Source organism: Colletotrichum acutatum (genome assembly GCF_030867785.1).
Source record: "Colletotrichum acutatum strain CBS 112980 chromosome Unknown BDZ83scaffold_99, whole genome shotgun sequence".
NCBI lineage: Eukaryota > Fungi > Ascomycota > Sordariomycetes > Glomerellales > Glomerellaceae > Colletotrichum > Colletotrichum acutatum.
In genome coordinates this window covers 24,472-47,687 of record NW_026849093.1, presented here as the reverse complement: position 1 = coordinate 47,687, position 23,216 = coordinate 24,472, and the positions used below count along the sequence as shown (strand labels likewise).

Here is a 23,216-nt window from a genome sequence, read left to right as displayed (position 1 = left end):
TTGCTAGGACAGTCAAGTAGCAATAGCTGTGTAAGTGTATGATATGGCTTTCTATACATTTCTCTACATCCTTGGCATGATGGTAGCTTCTTACACTACGTACGGTGAAGATGAGCATCAAAGTCGACTCGTGGCAGAGGAGGGCAAAAGCATCATCTGAGCAAGTAATCTGGAGCGTGGTCGCTTTGGCTGAATCTGCACATACCCGCTGTCAAGCATTAAGACTAGATACAGCTCAAGCAAACTGGCAGTGAGCACAGCAATGTGCCATGAGCCATGTGAGCGATGGTTTGATATCGAATGATCTGGCGCCGGCCACGTCGGCAGCAAGATAAAGTAATTCACTGGCAATAGATCAATCAATCCTTGGCAGAACCAGGTACGCACACAAATGATGGTTTAAATGGAAGATGCGAGGAACCCATTGGCAAAGGACAAGATGTAAAAATATGAATCAGATTATGTCTGTCCCATATCCATGAACTCAGCTACATATCAAAGAGGCCATGTACACGGATTTTCTATACGTATGCCAACGTGTTGTCATCCCGGATCTTGCCTGTAGCCTTGATGGTGGCCTCGTTGCCTGCAACACAAGGACCTCGAACAATGATCTGGGTTGCAGCGTTAGTTGTGCGGCCGGGATTTGGATGGCCATCAAACTCACCTCTCCCTGATATTCCTGATCGGCATTTTTATGCTGTTCCGTATCTCTCAACAGGATCTCAGTGCTCGTCAGAGGAGGACCAAAGTGCGACTGCTTATCCTCATGTACTCTATAATCGTAGTAACCAGTCTGAGCGACAGCTCCGGCAACCTTGGGCGCGGCCAAAGCGTAGATAACTCTGGCGCCTGTGAAAATGCGAAGATCGGAAAGTTCTCGTGACGACAAAGGCGGCGAGCCAGCCCCGACCCTATCCGCGACATAAAGAAGACGCAGCTTTCCAGGAGTCTTGCCGATAGCTGGTCGAGATGCGCTGTTGAAACGTGCCGCGGCGGATGCAACGGGCATCACACCACTCTCTGTGAGGCTACGGGACTGGGCCCAGTGAGCAACCTTGGCCAAAGCAGAGGTCAGGCGGTTAGTTGCCTCCTGGTGGGTCTTCAACAGAGTCTCGGGAGTGGACACCAATACTGTAGGAGCAACTCCCTGGGTAGCCAGAGCCAAGTCCGTGACCTTGCCAGCCACTGAGTTGAATGCAACAGATGAGTTGGAGAACAGAGCTGCTAATGTGAGGATCAAGGTGTGGATGTTCGTGAGAGAGTCGGCAGCGAGGAACAGATCAGAGGGACTGAGGCGTTGGGTAGTTGGGATCGCAGCGAGCTGAGCGGCAACACCGGCAACCAAGTTGGACTGAGTGAAGCGCACCATCTCTTCCATAGTTCCCGGCTTGGATTGCCAGAAAGTCACCACATCCTTCGGTTCAATTTCCTTGTCGACAGGGGGCACCTCTCTCGCGGCATCGACTGGTGCATCACGGAGGATCTCTTGCCATGTCGCAACGTTGACACTACCGCCCATTCCTTCGGGAACTTCATTCCAGTCCATGTGGGAACTTCCCTCATCTACAACCCAAATGAGTTGGCGGAGAGCGGGGTATGCCTTGACGACCGAGTCGAAGGGGAACGCGCCAGGGGCTGTTATAACGGTATCGGCGGCAGAACGGCGGAGCATCGTCACGAGTTCCTCGTCTGACACATCAAATGGGATCAGGATGGCTGTGAGGTTCGGGTAAAAACTGCAGGCGAAAAGCGTCACCAAAAGCTCGATAGAGTTTGGCAGGTAAACGGCGACTCGGATGCCACCCTGCTCGTGAATGTGTTGTCCGATGAGATTGATTTGACGAGTGATATCATCTGCGCGGCGTTAGAGAAGTTGATAACGGCGCAAAATAAGTGTACTCACCAAGTTGGTGCTCGATAACGTTCTCGGAGCCCAGTACCGTCAACAAGCGGCCCTTGCCTACAACAGGCTTGCCTTCCTCCGAGGCGCCAGTTGCCGCTCTTCTCCAGATATCCCGAAGATCTCCATCACGTCCTCTTGCCCACTTCGAAGCACCGGGGTCCTTGACGTTGAGTCCGCTGTTCAAGGGCATGCCATGAGGGGCAGAGTGGGATCGGTAGACGGGGGATTCTGCTGGTTGGCGAACGGGAGAGCCTTGGGCTTGACGGGCAAGCAGCATGGGATGGGTGTCGGGATCCTGGCTAGAGACGATTCGGTAAGTAACGATGGCGACAAGAAAAGTGACGAGGGCAGTGGTGTAAGCGTTCCATTGTCCGAAGAAGCCCGAAACGCCCTCGTCCATCTGGTGCATGATGTTGTCAAAGAAGCCCATCTTGGGCGGCGGGATGGCGGGAGATGCGAGACGGGTCGAGCTCCGGGGTTAGTCGTCAGTTGAGGAGTATGAGTGCTGGTGGAAGCAAAACGACAAAAGGCTTTACGTGGCCCGCATGGAAAGCTCGGAGGGTTAACAAAAGGGAAAAGCATGAGGTGAGGCAGTGCCGCGGAGCTCGAGCTCGGAGGTTTCTTGGTGCTGAGCCTTGAGGTGGGTTGTGCTGGCAGTCAACGGCGGGGATCTGACGTCCCCCCCGGCTTCCGCTGTTGCGACTAGGTGCTTCTCGAAAGCGAGCTGGGTGAGGTACCTTACTCGTACCGCGTCCAGGATTCTCCAACATGATGGAGCCGGGCAACTAGCACACTGCGCGTCTCTGACCGGCCTGCCTTTCTGCGTAGTCAGCGCGGGAGTTCCCAAGCTGCGGAAAGTCTAACCAAGTGTTTCCAACGTCGAGGCTACACTTCTCTGTATCTTCAGGTACTCTTGCTAAGGCTGCCTCCGGTCGCGAGAGGACTCGAGTGATCTGCAGCGGCATGTGTAAGACACTTTGACAAGTCATACTTTGAGATACTTAGGGGACCATCGCACCCTGAAGTGAGCTGTGATCGGTACGTACCCAACTGCTCGTAAGAAACGGCAAGAGCAAGCCACATCCCCCACCAGGCAAGAGCGCAGGTATCCGCTTCGCAACAGACCGCTCCCTGCCGGTTGCTGTGGTCCGTGTGGCTGGAGTATTGTTTTTCTGCCACTGCTTTGCGAGTTGCTGCAGCCAATGTTTCCTGCCACATCCATCACCATCGACAACCCGACTTGAAGCGGCGCATTGAAGCACGCGAGCGCTCGGCGATAGCGCAGCGTCTAAGAGAACTTGTACTAACAAAAAACAGGTTTGCGAAATCACTGGGAAGAGTAAGTCGCATTGATCATGACGGACGCATGTGTAGACCTGCAGATGACTGGAACTAACTCTTGCGCAACAGGCTTTGACCCTGACTGTGGTTACCGCACGACGACCTCTGCTCCTCGACCTCACCTCTCAGTCTTGTCAGTCTTTGCGGCAATAATGTCTCCGTCGGCAAGCCGAGCTGCTGTCAGCACTCCCGTCAAGTCGACGCCGCAAAAGCCCACCCCTATTGTCGACAGTCCTGGCACATGGAGACACCCACGCCTGAATGAGATCACGAGACGGCGGAACGCAACAACATTTTCCGAAAAGAACGTTAGACGGATAGCTCTGAACATCGGCTTTCTTCTCAGTCTCTGGCTGTCCCAGATCTTTTCACGTTCATACATTCCCGCACAATGGTACGCCTTCCGTTGACCTTACGAGTGCGACCGCTGCTAACTAGCTGAGCAGGTTTAGTAGCTCCTTGCGGTCATATTTGGGTTGGGCATACTACCTGATCCAGCTCATTCCTCTGGTTAACATTGGCATGGCTATGCTGCCTCTGCTCCGATCGGCCGACGACCTTTCCGACATTCCCTTGACGCCTGCTCAGCGCCAACTTCTCGGACTGCCGCCTAGTTCTGCAGCAGCGACACCTGATGCTGTTTACAGCACCCCGCCACGTTACTCGCGGACGCCTTCTCTGGCAGGTTCGCCTGCGAGCAACCGGAGCTTCTCTGGCTCCCCGCTTTCCGGCAGAGGCAGCCCAGCTCTTGGGGGCTCTTTCAATGGAAACGGACAGTCTTACTCTCCTTCGCCCCTTCACAACAGCCCCTCAAAGTTCTCGGCCAGCTTGAACAGCAACCGGAGATCGTCCTTTGGCTCTTCTACGAACCTGGGAGCGAGTACTGCATCTTCCCTCTTCCCTGATCCGGGAACGCCGAGCCCCTCTACCGGAAAGCGCACCAGCGTAGGACTGAACAACAAGTGGCTCTACGAGAGAGGGAGGAGGTCGTCAGGTGGTACCTGGATGCATTAGGCGACGACAGCGCACTACGCTTTCAGGGCCTAAAAGGAATTTGGAAGATGAATGACTGCAGTCAGTGGGATGGATACCTTGCGAAAGGCGTTTGGGTGTGATGTTTCTCATGGGGTGGAGACAAAGGCTGACTAGATGCTCTGCAATAAAGTCAAAAAGTCCCCAGACTGTACATAAATGTTCGCGTGGATCATATAAATCAATCGAGGAACTGAACCTCAAGGGTCCTGTCTTGATTTCGAAGTAATAGACCTGTGTCATTGCGTCCCTACTCGCATGCAAGAGCTCCAGTTTGTTCACGTGTCAAGCTTCAGGATGAGGTAGCTGGTCAGGCCCCAGGCCAGCGTCCTATGCATAGCCAATCTGAAGGAATTGGGAAACTTCAGCTTCAGCTTAAAGTACTGTGAATCAGAGAGATGATTGCAGTTTGCGGCTTGATTGCTTCGGCGAGGCTTATGAGCTTCGAGAGCTATCCAATTCGAAGTAGGTATATTAACTGCATAGGTAACGAAAGTCCTTAAAGTTTAGGGAGGTACGTACCTCGGTATGGAGGTCTGGCACGGAGGATGGGAAACGGGACGGGGACGTGAACTTTTGAGATACGGCGAACTGCCACCCCGCCCTTCCCCCTTCATTGGCCAAACATCAACCTGCGACCCGCTCCTCCGCCATTACGTAGCACTCGGCGCGCTTCTGGGAATCTGGTGTCTGGGACACTGAACCGTCGACCTCCCAAGCTTCTTCTTTCCGCCAGAAACATTTCTACGGATAGTATGCCCCCTCTGTGACAACATGGGCGCCAGCGATTCGAAGCTTGTCTTCAAGAAAGGCATCTTCAGGCTTTCTGAAGAGCGACACATTCCCGCCGATGATCCCTACTGGACTTCTGTATGTCAGCTTATGAGGTGTCCTCTTTGCCCGTGATACTGACCCAGCCCGCCCGTGTAGTTTTGGGAGCTTCCCGAATCCTCAGAGGATATCTTCAGCCTTTTCGCCCCCGCCGACATTCGTCGCACTCGAGACAAGGCTTTAGAGAATTTAGAAACTCTAATATTGGCATTAACATCACGCCTGTTCATCCTGCGCTACCATCCTTCGTTCCCCGATCCCGAAATCGCCCCCGAACGCGATGCTCTCAATTGCGTCCGCGTCCTGACGCGCATCCTTCCCTTCATCTACGAGGCAGATAATCTTGCAGCATGGGAGGAGCGGTTCTTCTGGGGTGCGCGGAGGAAGAGAACTAGGCAATCTGCGATTGCTGCCGAAGTGCTGTTTGACGGGGCTCAAGAAGGCCAGAAACCGCCCAAGAACGAAAATGAAGACTTCGAAGATGCCAAACCCCTCGCCGAAGAGCTCATCGACACATTGATTGATTTGCTGTTCTTCTCTGACCTCACTCTACCTAGGCAGCCTAGTGGGCGGCCGAAAGTATCGTACGCCATCTGGCAGAGTGGTGTAGGCTGCAACACATCAGTGGCGACCACCAAAGAATTCGAGAGCAATCGTAGCGAGATACTCCGCTTGCTGCTTACTATGACTAGCCAAAGCATGTACATGTCATCAAACGTGCTTCCGCAGAGAGGAATTCGAGCCTTGACGCATATCTGCACGTGCCCCGATAAGCAGGTCGTGCTATCAGTCTTGTGCTCGTTGCTCAACACTGTATGTGAAGCAGCTCGTTCCCTGTCGCCTGGCTTCATACTGACAGACACAGACCCTGAAGTACAATCCAGCTACCTGGCGTGTACCATATAATACTCTGGTCTTCAAAGACGAGAAGCAGATACTGGTGACATACACACTCCAGCTTTTGCTAGTGTTCCTATTGTACCCAATTCCCGAGCAAAACGGCACAACTCCCAAGAATTATTACCGCCACTTCCTTGGCAGACTCCATCGGCCACAAGACTTTCAGTTCATCGTCGACGGTATGACACGGATTCTCAACCAGCCGCTCCATGAGAAGAGCTCGTATCTTCCTAGTGGGCAAACCAATGCCAGATTTGCGCCAGAGATCATCATGCTCTTTTGGGAAATCACTCAGTGCAACAAGAGATTCAGGTCGTTCATCATCGATACTGAGCGGGTTCATGATTTTGTCGTGCTCACTCTGTTCTACGCTCTGGAGTACAAGAATGACGCATCCAAGCAAGGTGTTGTGAGAATGTGTGCTTTTCTGCTGCAGACGCTGAGTGTTGAGAAAAACTTTGGCGCCAATCTCAACAGAAGATTCGAAGGCCAGGACAGCCTGCCTTTGATTATCAGGATACCTGGCTTCAGTGGCACTCATGCGGATTTCCTGATACACGTAAGAGAGATTCTGCTGCATTTGTGTCGATCTCAGCTAATAAAAACAAGTCCATCTACAACCTCATCACCACGAGTCAAGGCAGACTGACAGCTATATACCCAGCTCTCATGGCTGTCATCAATAACATTGCCCCCTATCTAGAGGGGCTAAGCTCGGCATCTGCCTCAAAGCTCCTGCAACTATTTTCGTCCATGTCTTCACCTTCCTTCCTTCTTGCAAACGACAACAATCACGATTTACTAAGGTCACTATTGGAGTCGATAAATTCCATTGTCGAACATAACTACCAAAGTAAGCAAGCCACCATGTTCGTCAGAAACTGCAATGCTGGCAATCTCCTGACTCTCCGAATCTGGCACGAAAAAATACTAACCTCTAGACAGAGAATCCTGAGCTTATTTTCGCAATCCTGCGCAACAAGAAGCGGATAGAAGCACTACGGACGTTCACCTTGGAGAGCGGTCAGGAGGAGATCGAGAGACGAAACCGTCGCCGCAAAGAATCAGCAGCCAATGGTGATGGACTCGAGCCAAGTTCTGTGAGGAGCTCGGCAGAAAGTATCCGGAGCCCAACGACATCTCACCCTCGACCTCCGACGTTAAGTGATGTTCCAGAAGAGGACGGTACGTTCGCGATTGGTGATGACGAGGACGATAGCGAGGACGAGGATCACCGCCCAACGCCAGCCCAGTCAACCACGAGCGAAAACCCATCTGTGGCATCGTCACAAGCATCAGTGGTGGAGGACGCCGTTCCGACACAACTCCGGGGAATGTCAGAAAAGGCTAGAGGCAAGATGCCCGCCGGCATGAGCAACTTCTCCAGGCAAAACAGCACCACTAGTCTGGGCGGATATTCTGCAAGTGGACAGTCACAATCCGGTGGCTTTGAGCCAACAGCCAATTGGATTGAAAGCTGGTTGCCAGAGCTGCCTCTTCACACCAGCCTGACCGTGATTCAGCAGGTGACAGCTCTGTTGCCCAGGCAAGCTCTTGCAGGAGAGTCTGCAAACCGAGAGACACTTTTGAAAATCCAAGAAATCAAGCTGGTGGGAGTTGACCCAACACCACCACGGGTGCACTCCTTCGAGTGGTCGCAGCTCTCACTAGGATGGTATGAATCGTTGTTGTGGGGCTTCGTTTTCAGCAGCGAGATTCAGATCTCGAAGGGCACAGTTGGAATCTGGAATGGTACGGCGATCAAGCTGTTCAGAGTCCAAGAGACTGCACCTCAAGGGCCAAGTCTGGCATCGCCGAGGGGAGCCGTCGATGCTGTTGGAAGCAATATCGTGTCCCGAATCGGTGCTATGAACCTGCGAGGCCCCGGAGGTACACCACCAGCAGCCAGTCAGCGTCCAGGATGATAACGCGATGAGGCTTACAGACGGGAAATTCCTCAACATCTTCGTCTCATCCTCTGATGCGGGGTCGCGAGGACCTTGGTTAGATCATTCGACACCCGAGGACGAGGCTCAGGGGAAGATGGCAAAGCATGATAGCAACACAGCTGCAGGCTGAAGGCCCGTTGCAGAAGCAGTCAGACCACAGTAGCAAATGTCGACCCTTGCGTAGAAAGGGGTCGGTGAAGGAGGAACAGATCGGTAGAAGACGAGGCCGAGAGTTTAGGAAGGTGCTAATCGCGCCATAGACCAAGATCGCGTCAAGGTAGTGAGATGTGGCAAACGACGCGTGTGTAGTTGAAGCGGGATTGAACGGGCATTGGCAGGCGGTAGGAGTTACAATCAATCCAACAATCTTTCACTCAGTGTCTGACTCTTAAAGTGCCAACAAGACCAGCAAGAACTGAAGTATCCGTGACTCGACTTCGCTTACTGCTCTGAGAACATCGAGGCGGCACGGTGGCACGCGGTTGTCAAGTACCTAGAAAGGTGTGGCTTGACGTGGCGAGAGCGCCATTCCAACGAGCAGGGAATGAGGACTTTAGCACGACCAATGAGCCGTTATAACGTGCCCTTCGCCGATGAGTGTGTTGGCAGACGGCCCAAACCTGGCGACTGATGCAACTCTGTACCTGGCACAATCTAGCAAAAAGCGGTGATCATTTCCGAGCTTGTCCAGGGATTCGTACGCACCGCCACAAGCTTGCCCGGCGCGTACCTGTTCTACGGTTCTAGACCCCCTCGTAGTCCAGATCGCCCATTCAGAGGCCGCCTGGCAAACAAGGGGAGAGAGTTCAAGCCATAGCGCCACACCACGAAACGACATGGAAGTGCGCTCTCTCTTCGGTTGCAAAGATGGTGGACCACCTGGGTCATGGCACTTTATCAAAGTCCCGGACCATTAGTAGGTAGGTAATGAGACGATGCAGGATGTGGTTCTGTTTCCCAGGCTTAAGAGAAGGTTGTATCAAATAGTTTCGGCTCGCTTAACCTTGTTCATGATTTTCCCCGTCTAGCCTTACTGCACCCGCTATTCCTGGTTTTTGGGCTACAATTACTCAATAAGACCCTCCCCGTATGCTGTTGCTATTGCGACTTGTTTACTTTCCGGTGTTTCCGCTCAGTACTGGGCGAAGGCGATTTTGATATATTCATATGAGTCCCGCCGGCACATTCACACGTGTATGATGCTAATTGACTATTACCATGGCCAGCACTCACGACTCGGGCGCCGCTGGCGTGGCCGGAGATGAGATCAGCCCTTACCGCATACATGTGAGGACTCCCAGAGGCTGAAGTGAAGGGATAACTGGTTGGGAAAAGGGGATTGAGAGGTGTCGAGCTTTCCCGGCTAACATAAAGTTGATGTTCGAATGAAAGGTGTCCAGCAAATATCTCGATCTCACGAAACAAAAACTGGAGCTCACGAGACTTCCTCATGAGCCCTCAGAACCCAACAAGTCTCGGGACTGGTGGGAGCCAAAGTCTCGAATCGAACCGCTCATTGACTTTTGGTGAGTCGAAGTCTTATTTGATCCCGTCCAAGAGATCAAGTTGACGGAGGAAGAAGCGTTGGCTCATGCAAAGACCCTTCTAACTCATCGCAGGCTAGAAAAGTACGATTGGCGAGAACAAGAGACAGCTTTCAACAATCAACTGCCCCAGTTCCGCACAGCCATCGCCCCGCCAGGCTCATCCTCGCCCGTTCGTCTTCACTTCATCCACGTCAGATCCTCACACAGCAACGCCATCCCTCTCCTCCTGATACCCCCATTCCCTTTCACGAACCTCTCCCTCGGCCACCTCATCCAGCCGCTCACCGAACCCGAATCACCATCATCTCCAGACGGAGAGCACCAGCAGCAGCAGCCCTTCCACATCGTCATCCCCTCCCTCCCCGGCCTCGGCTTCAGCGATGCCCTCCCCTCCGACGATGCCTCCGTCATCCCGACGACAACGGACATCCTCAACACACTGATGGCGCGCCTCTCGTACCCGCACTATCTAGTCTCCAATACGGCCTCCGCGGCCTCCAGCCCCGCGCAAATCGACTGGAAGCTCGCGGACCACCTGGCCCGCCATCACCCCAGCAGCTGCCTCGGCGCACACTTCGTCAGCCCGTCCCTCGCGGCGCCGACGCTCAAGGAGGCACCACTCGAGTGGATGAAGTGGTCCCTCGCCAAGTTCTTTCACGCGCCCATCCTAGGCTATCAGAGCGAGGACCTCCGTTCCCTCGACGAAGAAACCCACGCGAGCCATATCTCAGCTGGGAAGAGGCGCCCTCTTCCTACTTCACTCCAGACCGGCGCAGGCAGTACTCTGGTGGAGCCAAACACAACGTCCTTTGCGCTCTGCGACTCCCCCGTGGGCCTCCTCGCCCTCGTTCTCAAAGTCATCCGCGTTCTCGGCGCCAAGAAAGAGTTCCCGGCCGCCGAGATCATCACCTTCACCCAGACGGCCTGGCTCCCCGGTCCGGAGGCGGCGATGCGCCTCTGGGCGCGTTGTCTGACGCACCAAGAGACGACTCCGCCGCTTGTAAAACCGTCCAAGAAACCCAATGTGGCCATTACAGTTTTCTCGGGAGCCGGGGAGCCAGGGGAAGTATCCGGCGGGCGACGAATCGCGGACGACGATCTAGAAGCCCAGACACAAGCCCGGGATGACGTCGACGTCGACCTCGTCTCGCCCCATCCCGCCCCGAACCCGTACGTCTGCCCCGCCTGGGCCAACGTCTCGTACAACGCCGTCCACGTCCGTCGCGTATCTGCCCCGGGAGGACGTCCAGGTCTCGTAGCCTGGGACCACCCCGAGCTCATCGGCGACGGCGTCAGGGGCCTGGCCGCAAATCTCCTCTCCTTTGACGCCAGGTTGCAAGACATCGTCGCCCGACAGCAGCAGAGACCGGAAACGGTGCCTCTGCAGGGTGTCGCTGTGCAATCCGACTCGTCTGCCTCCACGGCGGTGACGGGTTCGGGCCAAAGAGGTGCAACATCGGCGGCGGCGTCGACGGCACCGGTGTTGCCCTCCACTCCGCAGTTTGAGGCGACCAAGTGGCGACTAAGCCAGATCCGCGAGGCGTCTGAGACGCCAAAAAAGTCGTTGCAGCTAGATGACGGTGATGCGGGGATGATGCTGTCGCCGCCGGATGCTGATTTTGCTGGGGCGAGTCCGGATACCATTGTCGTCACTCCCCCCGTGGACATGAAGTAGTTGTGTGTTCGGTCTTGAGGAAGAGTGCACCGGCTGGTTTCTAATGTTTCCACTTTGTATATTGTTTACTCTGTATGATGATACCAATGTGATGCCGATGTATACGACACAAGGCATGTTCTGAGAATATAGCTACTTTAGTAATTACATTCGTTGAAGTCAGGCGCTCCAACGCCACGCTAATGTGGATCGAGCGGTGTCTTGATCTCAGTGCATGGTGCTTTTAAGATGCTTTCCTTGTAGAATCTCTGGTATATACCAAGTCTTTGCCCAGGTTCGATATAGAGATTTCTTGCAGATAAGTTGTCACATACTTTGGAGATGGAATGTGATAGATCTCGAACTCGGTCCAAAGCTTACCTACCTTACTCTAAAGCTGAGCCTTCGTAGTAGAGACGTGGGTTCAATAGTCGGGACATGGACTTGACGTTAATTGATGAAGAGGGTATGCCCCTCGGACAGCCTCGTCAAGCTCTTAAATGCAGACTCGGTGGACACACGTCCTTGGTCGAACGCTGCTTGTTGGCGAGTACATGTACATAGGTGAGCAACCCGAGTCAGCCGACCACCAAAGAGGAAGCTAGGTTTCCATAGACAGCTCATCTGCATGGACTGACGAAAGAAGTACTTGAACATAGCGGGATCGAGAGAGCTGGATCACCTCCAGAGACGGTATGGAGACGGGAAAACAACTTGATATTATCGCCAAGATACCTTCCTACGCTATGCATCCTTGAACCACCCATACCTATTTACCCAAACGCCCAGAGCTTATCTTCATTATTCCTCGTCACTACTCTCCATCACGAACCCTCCCCTCGTCCGTTGCCGTGAGCGTGCTGTAGGCACCGGCGCATCTTCGTCATCAGAATCGGCATTTGCCTTCTCTGGAGCCTTCGCCCCTTCCTCAGCAGTAGCTGACTCAGGAGTGATGCGTCTCCGTTTCCGAGATCCCTTTCCTTGAGAGGAGGACGGACTAGAGCTCAATGGCGTAGCGTTGTCTCCATTCTGCCCGCCGTCACTATCGGCATCCATATCAACTTCGGCACTCGGCCGGGTAGACTGAGTGCCCCTCGCCACGGCGAGCACATCATCGTCATTGTCGTCGCTGTCATCGAGTAGCACCGCTGCTGGTCTCTTGGTCGGCTCCGATATCGCAATCTTCTCCACGATACGAGCCAAACGCGAGCGCTGTGCCTCTTCTCGTTGAAAGAACTCGCGGTCGTACTCCTCGTCCGTGTCGTCATCGCTAGCGTGGACGTATGCTTCGCTCTTGATCTTTCTCGCCTTCTCTCTCTCGCGCTCTCTGCGCTTCTGGGCCTTTTCTTCCAACTCGGAATCGTTCGGCGCCTCCTCATCTTCGCTGTCTTTTTTACGCCTCCTCCGCTTCGTCTTGTTGGAAGCAGGGTCGTCAACAGCTTTGCGGACGGTAGGGCCCAGGGGTTCAAAGAGGAAACCGTCATCAATATCATCATCGTCGTCATCGTACTCGGCTCGCTTTCGGGCTGCTTTCTTGCGGCGAAGCTGATCCTCTGCGCTGGCACCATCAAAGGCGGGTGGATCAAACTCGGCATCATTGATGTGCTTGATATACACACGAAGGAGGCTGGCACTGAGATCTGGTGGCAGGATCCATACGGACTGAGGCGTCTCCTCGATAGTCGGCGCTAGCCTCTCAAAGCCAACAAGTTTCATGAGTAGACGCAGGTGAGAATTCTTGAAAATGGCAGTCTTGCGGGCGTCATTGTCCGGTCGCACAGCTGGTGCATGTTAGAGATATCAACCAGTATGCTTGCCTTAAGAAGTACTTACTGAAAGGGTGTCTATCGATTTGTGCGCCCTCGTCGGTGCCCTCAACCGATGGTATGAGGAAATCAGCCGCCTCCCAGGCAGCACGCTCCTTTTCCGCAGTGTCAAGAACCTTTTTGATCCACGAGATATGATCTTGTTGATTTTTGTCAAGCAGAGCGCCAACGACGATGGCGATTTGCCGGTCCAGATCTGCAGTGTACTTGAACTCGAGTTCTGCAGCGGGCCGAGCTGTCGATGTCGAAATGGTTTGTTTCTCATAGCCATATTCCAGGTAAAAGGCAGTGCTGCTAATCTTGGAGAAAAGCATCTCGATTATGAGTTCGGGCCGCTGCTCAATCTTGCGCGTGCACTTTCTGAGAATTTGCTTGGTTAATTCTTCCCACTCCTTGTACATAGTGGAGTTTTTGTCGAGCGGTTCCGGCCCCTTGATCATGTTGTAGAACAGGTGGACAATATCAACGCGGAAGAGCATCACGCTCATCTCCTGTTTGAAGGCTATGCGATAGAAGTATCGATGAGCGCGCTTCAGCTGAGAGTCATCGAGATCCTTGTAAAACTTGGTAAAGGCGACAAAAGTGTCGACCACACCTTGGGGAGCAAAGCGCGATGTGAACCGATGGAAGTCGAACTTGCGCTCTTTGGACGTCTTTTCGGCGTTTGCCTCGTCGTTGGCGGATTCATCGTTCTCCTCATCGTCAACTGTATCAATGCCTGTCTCTTTCTCGGCTTTCTTCTTTCGCCGAGTCCGTTTACGAGACCGAACTTGCATGTCGACGTTTTGTTTGGAGTAGGCCTCCAAAATTCGCAAGAAGTGATGCACCAGCTCTGTGGCGGTGTCGAGATACTCAAAGCCTTGCTCCTTGTATTGTCTGACGACATTGGCAATCAGATCGTGTGTGGAGTCTTCGTAGAAGAGACGACTCAGCGTGTTTTCCGCAATCTCCTCGTCGTCTTCGTTTCCTGACTGTGTCATTTCTTGGACCGTGAGCAGAATCTGCGTGAAACACCGCATCGCAGCCGTCAGGGTAGGCCAATCCTTATGTTCCCAAGAGTCGTGCATAGTCTTTGTGAGAGTGATGAACATTGCTTGATCCAGCACGCCGGCCACGAGATTGAAGCTGCTGACCTCTTCGGGGGCGCCTGCCTTCTTCGAGTCTCGTTTTGACTTTCTACGAGTTCGCTCCGCCTCCAGAAACCAGGCTACAAGATACATGTACTGCCGGCGATGGTAAGACAGAACATGGGGCGCCTCCCGGTCCAAGGACTTGCGGATATGCACGAATAAAGGGTTGAAACCAGCATCAAGGAAGTCTTCGACAAAGCTTCGGAGCTGGTCGTTGGCCCTTGCATTGAGCTTGACTGGGGCACCGAGGTCCTTGGATTCCAGCTCTTCCTTCTTGGCCCGTCGCGGTGGCTTAAACGTTTTGGACTCGTCCAGTTTCTTTTGCCGCGTAGCGCTGTCTGCGAGCGCATCCTGACCAGTGATTGTTGATACCCGGCCGTCTTCGCGCTGCATCCATACCATGGTGCCAAAACGGTTGTGTCGGGTGGGCGCCCTGCGGTTGAATGCACTATGCATCGCGCTCTCCTTTTTCATCATTGAGGAGAGCTCTTTAGCCTTCGTCTTGTGTAATTGCTGTTCATTCATGAACAGCTTCTTAACCTCGACCTGTTTGACCAGGTGGTAAATGACTTCCATGAGAATTACGTCCTCGGTGCGGAAGTCTTCGCCCATATTCGAAGCAATCATCAGCAACACCGCAAAGATGTCCTGAAACGAAAATGCGTCTATCGTCGTGGAGCGGGATATCTGTGTCTCGTCGCCATCGTATTGGACACCGGCAGGAGGGGTAATCATGGCGATGTTGCGGAGGAAGAAAAGCACAAGCTTGATGATGCCCTGGTCGCGGGCTGATCGTTCGCCAATGGAAATTGCCATAGATGGTAGAGCTGCCCGAATAGCTGTATTGAGAACTTGAGCGCCGTCAAAGTTGATGATGGCCCGCTTGTATCCCACTTGCGCCAGCTCGAGAACAGGCATGTGGCGATGGTGATTGACCGTCATTCGTTCGGCATCTCTTTCCATGGGCCAAGTAAGGGGCACCATGATCTCGAAGCAGGCTAGAGCTATGCGTGCTTTGAATGTGTTGTTGGTATCGTTCTCGGGCCAGCTCGCGAGGATCTGAAGAAGGTCGCCTTCCACGATGTTGGAGTCTGCAATGCATCGGGCTACGTCCATGCGATTGGTCTTTTCGTCGTAGTGCCGAATCCATTTCTTCAGATCGCGGAGGACCTGGACGGCGTCGTCACCAAGTCTGTATCGTCCATCGTCGTCGGCGCTGGTGCCACCGAGCTATTTTCATGTTAGAGTCAATGTACAAGGATTTTGGGGAGGAATTCTCGGCTGGCCAAAACTTACCGCGGACACAAGACTGTTGATGTGCGCACGAACTTCAGGGTGGACAACTTCTGTTGACCCGTCCGGCAACTCCATCTTGTCGGTTCTGGCGGGATTCAAGACAATGGTAGATTGCAGTTGGGGCTTGGTGATGTCTCCATCTACACGCCAATAGTGACGATGATTGAAAAGCCTTGGAGGGACCGACCTGCCCTGGTTCACCTAGCGACGCGTCCGACGCGATGCAGCGCGTCCTAACAGAAAGTTGCGTTAATTGGTCCCACCTTTTGTGTTATCGATACTGAAGATTAGATAAGGCCTATGTGTGGCGCGCGGACCGAAAGGTACCTGCTTTAGCTCTGGGCTTTTGGGGTTGTTAGGGGGCCGCGGTTAACCTCGGGTCATGGACAGCATCATGGCCCTCGACAAGCAACGACATCTGTCCACGGACTTCCGTTCTGTACTTCAATCTAAACAGTACTTTAAACCAGACTCGTAGAGTTTTATTCCCCTTATCACTTATTGTATCTTGCTCACTTGTTTCTCGCGAACTTCCATTCAATCCCTCACGCGGCCACAGCGGAGCTTACTCGAATATCGCCGAGATCATAGTCCCTGCGCACTCACGTTTCGCTCACCTTGATAACTATGGCGACTTCAATTGCTCGCGTACGGGCGGTGGCCAAGCTTCCCGGGCAGCTTCGGACGTTCAGCTCTACTCCCAGAGTTGCTTCTGCAACGGGGGGAGTGAAGCGATTGGGTGTCATCGGTGCTGGACAGATGGTGAGAGAGCTCGCGAATTAGCATGTGAATATGCGGCATCCAAAAAAACTGACCGGCTCAAATCTAGGGACTCGGCATCGCTCTTGTAGCTGCTCAGAGGGCCCAAGTCCCGGTAACACTTGTCGATGCAAACAAGGCGGCCTTGGACAAGGGTCTTGCATTCGCGGGTGAGTACTCAACGACTCATTGCTGACGAGTTTCGTTCGCTGACACCTCAACAGAAAAGCTTCTTGCAAAGGATGTTTCCAAGTCCAGAATCACACAGGAACAGGCCGACAAGGCCCGCTCGCTGTTGTCGCCAGCCACGTCGATTGATGAGCTGTCGGATGTAGACTTTGTCATTGAGGCTGTTCCTGAAATCCCCAAGCTCAAGTTTGACATCTTCTCCAAGCTGGCTGAGGTTTGCCCGAAGCATGCCATCTTGGCCACAAACACTTCGTCCATCTCCATCACCCGCATCGCGGCATCCACCACCCAAGACCCGACAGACACCTCCGCGAGCTCGCGCGTCGTCTCAACCCACTTCATGAACCCCGTCCCGATCCAGAAGGGCGTCGAGATCATCAGCGGTCTGCAGACCAGCCAGGAGACGCTGGATAAGGCCGTCGCATTCTGTAAGGCCATGGGCAAGGTCACCTCCGTCTCCGCCGACTCACCCGGTTTCCTCGCGAACCGTATCCTGATGCCGTACATCAACGAAGCCGTCATCTGCCTGGAGACCGGCGTTGGCGACAAGGAGTCAATCGACGCCATCATGAAGAACGGCACCAATGTCCCCATGGGCCCGCTGCAGCTTGCCGACTTTATCGGCCTGGACACCTGCCTCGCTATTATGAAGGTTCTTCACGAGGAGACCGGTGACTCAAAGTACCGGCCGAGCGTGTTGCTGCGTAAGATGGTTGATGCTGGCTGGATGGGAAAGAAGAGCGGAAAGGGATTTTATGACTACTAAAGCAGAGATGTGTCGATGATGATGAGCAAGTTGGACTAATATGTCGGGCCATCTAATAGGAAAAGTGGCAGATAGTTCTCAGTAGTTAGCTTCAGAATTGAATACATCGCAATGCACGAGACCTTTGTCATCATGAAGTAAGTCGTTGACTTCGTTTATGTCCACGTGCGTCCAATCACAGAGTACATTGATAAAATGAAGTATGTGTTTTTACTCGAGGCAGACTCATTTGCGCTCACTCTGTCATGCAACAATGTACATGGGAATTCCTCTGGTTCAAACAAACAACAAGGCCAAAAGCTGATGCAATGAATTACGGGTACGTATGCCCCAGGTGGTAGAATGCCTGTACAAACACTCAAGTAGGATGCGTGAATATAGTTTGATGACTTGGGCATATTGAAGTTACCGCGAAAACCCATCCATAGCCACGCACATTCTCAGATAGCGATGAGTACTACGCACTTAGGTATAGGGTACTACTTATAAGTGACATACTGGCCAGAGTCGTGAGACAAGTTAGGCGCGACGTGCGCCAGAACGGTCAAAAGATACGGCAGCACAACAACCTTGAGCGGCTCTGACCTTGACGACTTCACTGCTTAGGGTTTGGCTGGTGATACGGCTTAACGGTCTAAAGGGGTGCTAATTTTCATCAATAGCTCCGCATAGTCCAAAAATCTTGTTGCGGGATTCAAGGAGACACGCATACGCTGAAGGGAAAGTTGTTCTAAGCCCGTATGATCACATTGGAAGAAGTCTCAGAACAAATATATTTGCTAGAGGATCCCTTGGCGCTTTCAACTGCACATAAAACTACAAGTAACGTGATAAGACCTGAGTATCTTTGGAAAACCAAATAAAACTCTTCCGGATGCCTTCGTGCTACGAATCGCTGTAAGCAGCTCCCTCCAAAGTGTGGACGGAATTCATTCTGAACTCATTCACCAGGTAGCCAAATTTTTAACGACAGCAGCTACTACCAAGGTTAAGGGGGGGCAAGTCTAGAAAGTAGCTGTAAATAGGGGCTAAGGTTGCTTTCCCGACTTGTCACCCTCCGAGTAGTCAAGGCTGGGCTCCAGGACGGGACGGGATGTCAGGTCATAGTGCCCTTCCACAGCCCAGTTTCGGCCATCATTTGTTTTAGAAACACGTCAAACACGTCAAAATCATGGAAAAATTCTGGGCAGATGGTCAATTATAGTTACAGCATGTGAAAGGAACCAAGTCACGAGTTGATGACCGCTACTCGCCCCTCTCGAAAAGGGGTCACGCAGGGAAGTTGATGTTTCTCGCGTGAGATGTATCCTCAGAATTGTAAGTTGAACGAACAATACATGTGCACTAAATAGACTTATGGGGATACTTGCGTTTCCTTGAAGCTTAGATCCCAGCTCCAGACTATCCATCAACTTGCAACATCTCGTCGAGTAAACCAAAGTAGAAATAGACAGTTGAGGCATTCTATTCACTGGTCATTCATCACAAGAGGATGAGTCTCGGCATAGCAATGCTCCCACCGGCTGAGCTTCAGAGAGAAAAGCCTACTTAGATGTTGTATGTATGATAGTCACGCGAGGTTGAGGAGCAAAAGACGTGCCATCAAGGGTATGAAGCAATACCAAGAACGCGGCATTCAAAAATGGCCAAAGCTATCAAATCATCCATCCTACACTTTTAGTTCACTAAGACGACGACATACGGTGATGTCGTCCCGTCATGCTATCCTTTTCCCCAGGTACAAAGACCAAAAAGAAAAAAGTCGCCCGAACGAAGCCCGGTCCAGAACTGATCTACACGTAACTTGGGACGGCAGTTCACAGACGCCCGCAACGTTTCTTCGCCACTTGGCCCCCATATATATCGGATTGAGAGTTTCATGATCTACAACGTGCCGTGCGTGCCTGGTAGACAGCGAGGAAGCATGGTAAGAGGTAAACAACATCCACGGGAAAACATGATGCTGGTTTCTCCGGCATCACCAACAGACGATATCGACACATCTGATGGTGGCGCGAGAGGGGGAAATCCGAAGCCAAGGTTGACCCAGCCCTCTTCCACGTGGTTTTTGTAACTACGCATGACGACGTTGAACCTGTTTACGTGGAAAAACCGAACGTACCTATCCCGACACGAATTCACGCATTCCCATCCCGCCCTCTCAGCCTCCACCCTCCCCCTCCCCAACTGAAGCCGGGCCAAGAAGCAAGGCGGCGGTGTGGGGTCGTATATCGCAACCGTCAACGGAAAGAAGAAGGCAGTGCAGTTTGAGAAAGGCTTCCCGAGAGAAGAGGGACCAATATATTAGACACTCGGGACTGCGGGAGGGCGAAACGAAGCGGCGTGGGTCACTCTGACCTCCGAGGACTTGTGGCTCCCATCCCCCGAACACGCGTAGCTGGCCAACGCCCGCCCGCCACCGGGGGACATGTGTAGTCCGAACCGAACAAGACTTCACCGGTGTGCGGGAAGAAGGGATTATCTCCTCCTGTCTTGGGCGGGAGCCCGCACTAGAGCTCATTGCCGAGTGGGAGGTGTCAAAAACCAACCAACGACAAGGGAAAAGGGCCGCGGCAAAACTTCATGAGCGTGGACGAGTTTGGTAGTCCTTGCCCTCGGTATGATGCCTTCTTTCGAGCCTCAAATGAGCGGCTGATCAGGCAATGAGAAGCTAAGCTACGGTTTACCTACCACGAACGACCGGATTCTGCGCTGCCCGACCGTCTCTGACGGCAGAGATCACAAATACCCCCCTCCCTCTCCCTTCCCTCCTTGCACCATGCTATCAGACCCGAACATCATTGAAGGGAGATTTACCGGCCGAACGTCGATCTCTGATACCCCTCCCCGCCTGGAACGAGCCTCCTCCCGATGACGAGCAAGCCGTTTGTCACCCATCCCCGAGTCTCCCGCGGCGGCCTCTGCAAACATGCAGACACACACACACACGCAATAAGCTGATCCCCTTCGTTGGACCTTGGAAGGACTTCCTTTTCCGGTAATGGTCATGATATGAAACACGGCGGTGCGGGGGAGCAGAACAAAAGAATTGGGCTTGCTCCAGATGGACGGGAAGACGCGTAACGTCTGCAACACTACGTAGGGAGGGGACGAGAGAGAGAGCCGCAAACGACAGCAGCCATTAGCATAGAAGGGAAGACTGGGGGAGACCATTTTTCCACCGTCGTCGAACATGGCGAGAAACGACGGAATCTTCAGCGGTTGGTGGATTCGAACCATGTAAGACGCGATGGCTGTTTGGCAGCATGTAAATGATTTTCAAAACTCCGCACGCGGCACAGCTTTTTCTCTTCGCGAACAATGAAATCGAGACCGAGGTTTCGCGAAGTTCCTTCTGTATACTTTCGGGTTCTAGGTTTTGAAAGTTGTCCATGCGCCCCATCCTCAACCCGGAGAAACCTGTGATTTGTCGTTGGTTGTTAGACTAGGTTGTTGGTGGTGTCAGCAAGGTAGTTTGCTATCACGTCGCCAAGAGGCCTTTGGTGAGAGCTGCTGCCACCATCCAACTGCTTTTCCCATTCTTTGTCTGCGGGTAGCCGTCGCGGATGCGGCACGGGCAGGGTGTCTTTTCTTGACGCGAACTGTCATCCTTGATCTTATTGGGAGTGATTGTCGTCGACTTGTTGAAGAGCCGCGCAAGGAAAAATGAACCCAAGTCCAGGCCTAACCAGGACCCTGTCTGTCACCAAAGCTGTCTAACACAGGCAAAGCACTTGCAACAAGCTCCAGCAGCTTCGCAAGAAAGCATATATTGATAAGGCGAGAGCGACGTTTGCCGCTGCTGACCATGTTCTAGAAGATCTATTGTAAGGTTTTGCGACGAGGATGAAGACCAGACGAGTTTGGTGAGAGCTATAGTAGATAGCTTTCGCCGCGGGCTCCGTGATGGCGGGACGGGGAGGAAGATGGGGTCAGGGCAGGGCAAGGCCTTGAAAGTTGGCGTAAAGAGGCCAGTCAAGGGCACGTGGTGATGGTGGTCATCTCGATTATGGCCATGCTATGCCATGCGGCATGCCATGTCCACGATACGATGGATGAACCGAGCATGGCATGCATGGCGGGGATGAGCATGAGCAGGTTCGGGGAGGGGATAGCTGGAACTGGCCTAGGCTGTCACTGGGCTGAGATGGGGCCAAAAGAGAATGTGTGTATAATTAGCCCATTGATGATGCTATTTCGAACAGATGGGCCATGGGTCATGGGTCATGGAGGGGGGAATCGGGGAGGAGGAATATCAAGTTGGGGTTTGGTTGCAACGTGGATGGAGGTTGGGTGGGCTCAAGGTGGAAGATTTGCGTGATGGATGTGGCAGGATGATGGGACGAAAAGTCACGAAATGGGACTGATGATGGCAAGAGGTTCGCATTGAAGTGACGGATATGGAATGGAGTATGGAGTTTGGGATGAGCGGGAATGCCGTCGTGTCATCGGGTGTGGTGTGGTAAAACAGGCACGGCAGTCGTCTTCAGACGTTAGTCGTCTCAAGTCAGCCTTAGCAACCCCAGTTGGGAAGGCAGCCAACTGCCAAGCACAACCTATGGAAGTCGCCAATTGGACCAATTGATACTGGTTATGACTTCCTAATACTATCAAGCGCAGTCAGACGGACGATGAGGTAATCATGCAAGGTACCGCGGCTTACCTTAGCATCGTGTGTTAAGCCCAAGGTGTATCCGTACTTCGTACCTATGTACATACTCAGGTACCTTACTACGGACACGTATGAATGGTGGAATAAGGTAGTGTGTCGACATCAATAGCATCACCCGCGTTATACCTCCTTCCCTTACCTTACGGCTTGGCCTTGCGTCTCTTCTCACAGCGAGCTCACGCAGTAAGGCGATTCTCAAGTCTAGACAGAAGCGGGTGACCCAAGCAGTGTAACTTCCCCCATATCAGGATTCGCTTTGGCCCGCCCAGATAATGCCTGGCGATTGCGACTCATAAATGGGGTTTTAAGATGAGCTAAGACCGACCCTAACGCGCCTTTGCCGAAAGCTGGGCTGATGGAGAGTTGAGGTTAGTTCCATTTCCCCCAATGACTTTCCAGCTGATTGTCTATCCCAGCTGGGGACTCTTCTTAACTCACCTCAACTATTGAATAGTCTCTCTGTCTCTCGGCTCTCCAAGGCTTCCCGAACAACCTAACCAATCCCCCCCCTCCCCACCCTTACCTTACTCGAGTGACAGCAACTTTCCCCGTTGCGTGCAAGGCACCAGGCACAGGGCCACACTACCGCGAGAAAGCCGCCTTCACTGCAACCGTAGTCTGCCAGGGTACACAGTAAGGCACGGCAGTCCCGAGGGTGAACAACTCAGAGGCTCTCGTAGCTTCACGGCACACCCAAATCAGAGACAGGGCAGGGCCACCGCCAGAACCTGGGGGCCAGGGATTGACACTAAAATTGGGCGTGGACATCGAGTGGGCACGGGCAAGCTTCGGCGGAGTGAGGCCCGTCAAGGCCGGCCTCTTTTTTGTTGGTGAGTTGAGTTCACTGAGTTTGTTGACTTTATTGTTATCTGTTTCTTTTCTTCCCCTTTGCGAGTTCCATTTTCATTTCGGAGGCTCCTCTCTCGGAGTATCGTCTCTGAAATTCCCCGTGCTGTTTCCTTCTCCCACCCCCGTCTAGGTTCTTCTTCGGGGAAAAAAGAATGGAGAAAAGTGGGGGATTGGGGCCGTGAGCACACTGGGAGGCGGTTTGAAGGTGGTGGGAATTTCCATCTCGCTTTGCTACTGCAAGGAGCGGTGCCTCACAGACGATACCCAAGAAGCAATAAGAAGAAATCGAGGGGAAACTCAATTCAGCAGGTAGAATTGCTACCTATCCAGTGGTCACTGGTCACACACACGGCAGCCAGCCACGCCATGCGGAGGAAGAATGCCAAGACAAAGGGGAAACGGGGGTAATGGGCAGAAGGAAAGAAAACAGAGGGGATCCATAACATGAAGAAAAAGGAAGCAAAAAGGATCCGGCTGTGGTGGAAAACCCGAGTTGTGGAGTCGAAGCAAATACCGGCGGCCGGCAGCTTCGAGTCTTGTGCCGCGGCCTAGGCCATGCCATGCCATGA

At 53.0% G+C, this 23,216-nt stretch overlaps 6 protein-coding genes across 6 annotated transcripts; 4 read left to right on the top strand and 2 right to left on the bottom strand.

The window, feature by feature from the left end:
* Positions 1-521: 521 nt before the first annotated feature.
* Positions 522-2,336, bottom strand: BDZ83DRAFT_585751 (uncharacterized protein; the record flags this gene model as incomplete). The annotated part of the gene is made up of 3 exons (XM_060505872.1): positions 522-614; positions 668-1,857; positions 1,907-2,336. 3 exons carry the CDS (start codon positions 2,334-2,336, stop codon positions 522-524), a joined length of 1,713 nt encoding a protein of 570 aa, XP_060361301.1.
* A 586-nt stretch (positions 2,337-2,922) lies between these two features.
* BDZ83DRAFT_632558 (nuclear pore complex component) lies at positions 2,923-4,530 on the top strand. The gene is made up of 3 exons (XM_060508979.1): positions 2,923-3,245; positions 3,317-3,641; positions 3,694-4,530. The coding sequence occupies exons 2-3, from the start codon at positions 3,400-3,402 to the stop codon at positions 4,259-4,261; spliced, it is 810 nt and encodes a 269-aa protein (XP_060361300.1). The 5' UTR covers positions 2,923-3,245; positions 3,317-3,399; the 3' UTR covers positions 4,262-4,530.
* Positions 4,531-4,818: 288 nt separating this feature from the next.
* On the top strand, positions 4,819-8,342 carry BDZ83DRAFT_467071 (high-temperature-induced dauer-formation protein). The gene is made up of 5 exons (XM_060503267.1): positions 4,819-5,149; positions 5,210-5,923; positions 5,976-6,569; positions 6,620-6,863; positions 6,956-8,342. Exons 1-5 carry the CDS (start codon positions 5,054-5,056, stop codon positions 7,933-7,935), a joined length of 2,628 nt encoding a protein of 875 aa, XP_060361299.1. The 5' UTR covers positions 4,819-5,053; the 3' UTR covers positions 7,936-8,342.
* Positions 8,343-9,462: 1,120 nt separating this feature from the next.
* Positions 9,463-11,480, top strand: BDZ83DRAFT_632541 (uncharacterized protein; the record flags this gene model as incomplete). The annotated part of the gene is made up of 2 exons (XM_060508978.1): positions 9,463-9,485; positions 9,542-11,480. A coding segment is annotated over exon 2 (1,228 nt), but the record flags the coding sequence as incomplete, so codon positions are not given.
* Positions 11,481-11,732: 252 nt separating this feature from the next.
* Positions 11,733-15,640, bottom strand: BDZ83DRAFT_632539 (timeless protein). The gene is made up of 3 exons (XM_060508977.1): positions 15,413-15,640; positions 12,994-15,346; positions 11,733-12,941 (listed from the first exon to the last, which is right to left on the bottom strand). Exons 1-3 carry the CDS (start codon positions 15,485-15,487, stop codon positions 11,962-11,964), a joined length of 3,408 nt encoding a protein of 1,135 aa, XP_060361297.1. The 5' UTR covers positions 15,488-15,640; the 3' UTR covers positions 11,733-11,961.
* Positions 15,641-15,768: 128 nt separating this feature from the next.
* BDZ83DRAFT_632536 (3-hydroxyacyl-CoA dehydrogenase) lies at positions 15,769-17,246 on the top strand. Its single transcript, XM_060508976.1, has 3 exons — positions 15,769-16,174; positions 16,242-16,341; positions 16,396-17,246. Exons 1-3 carry the CDS (start codon positions 16,040-16,042, stop codon positions 17,124-17,126), a joined length of 966 nt encoding a protein of 321 aa, XP_060361296.1. The 5' UTR covers positions 15,769-16,039; the 3' UTR covers positions 17,127-17,246.
* The last annotated feature ends 5,970 nt before the right edge of the window (positions 17,247-23,216 follow it).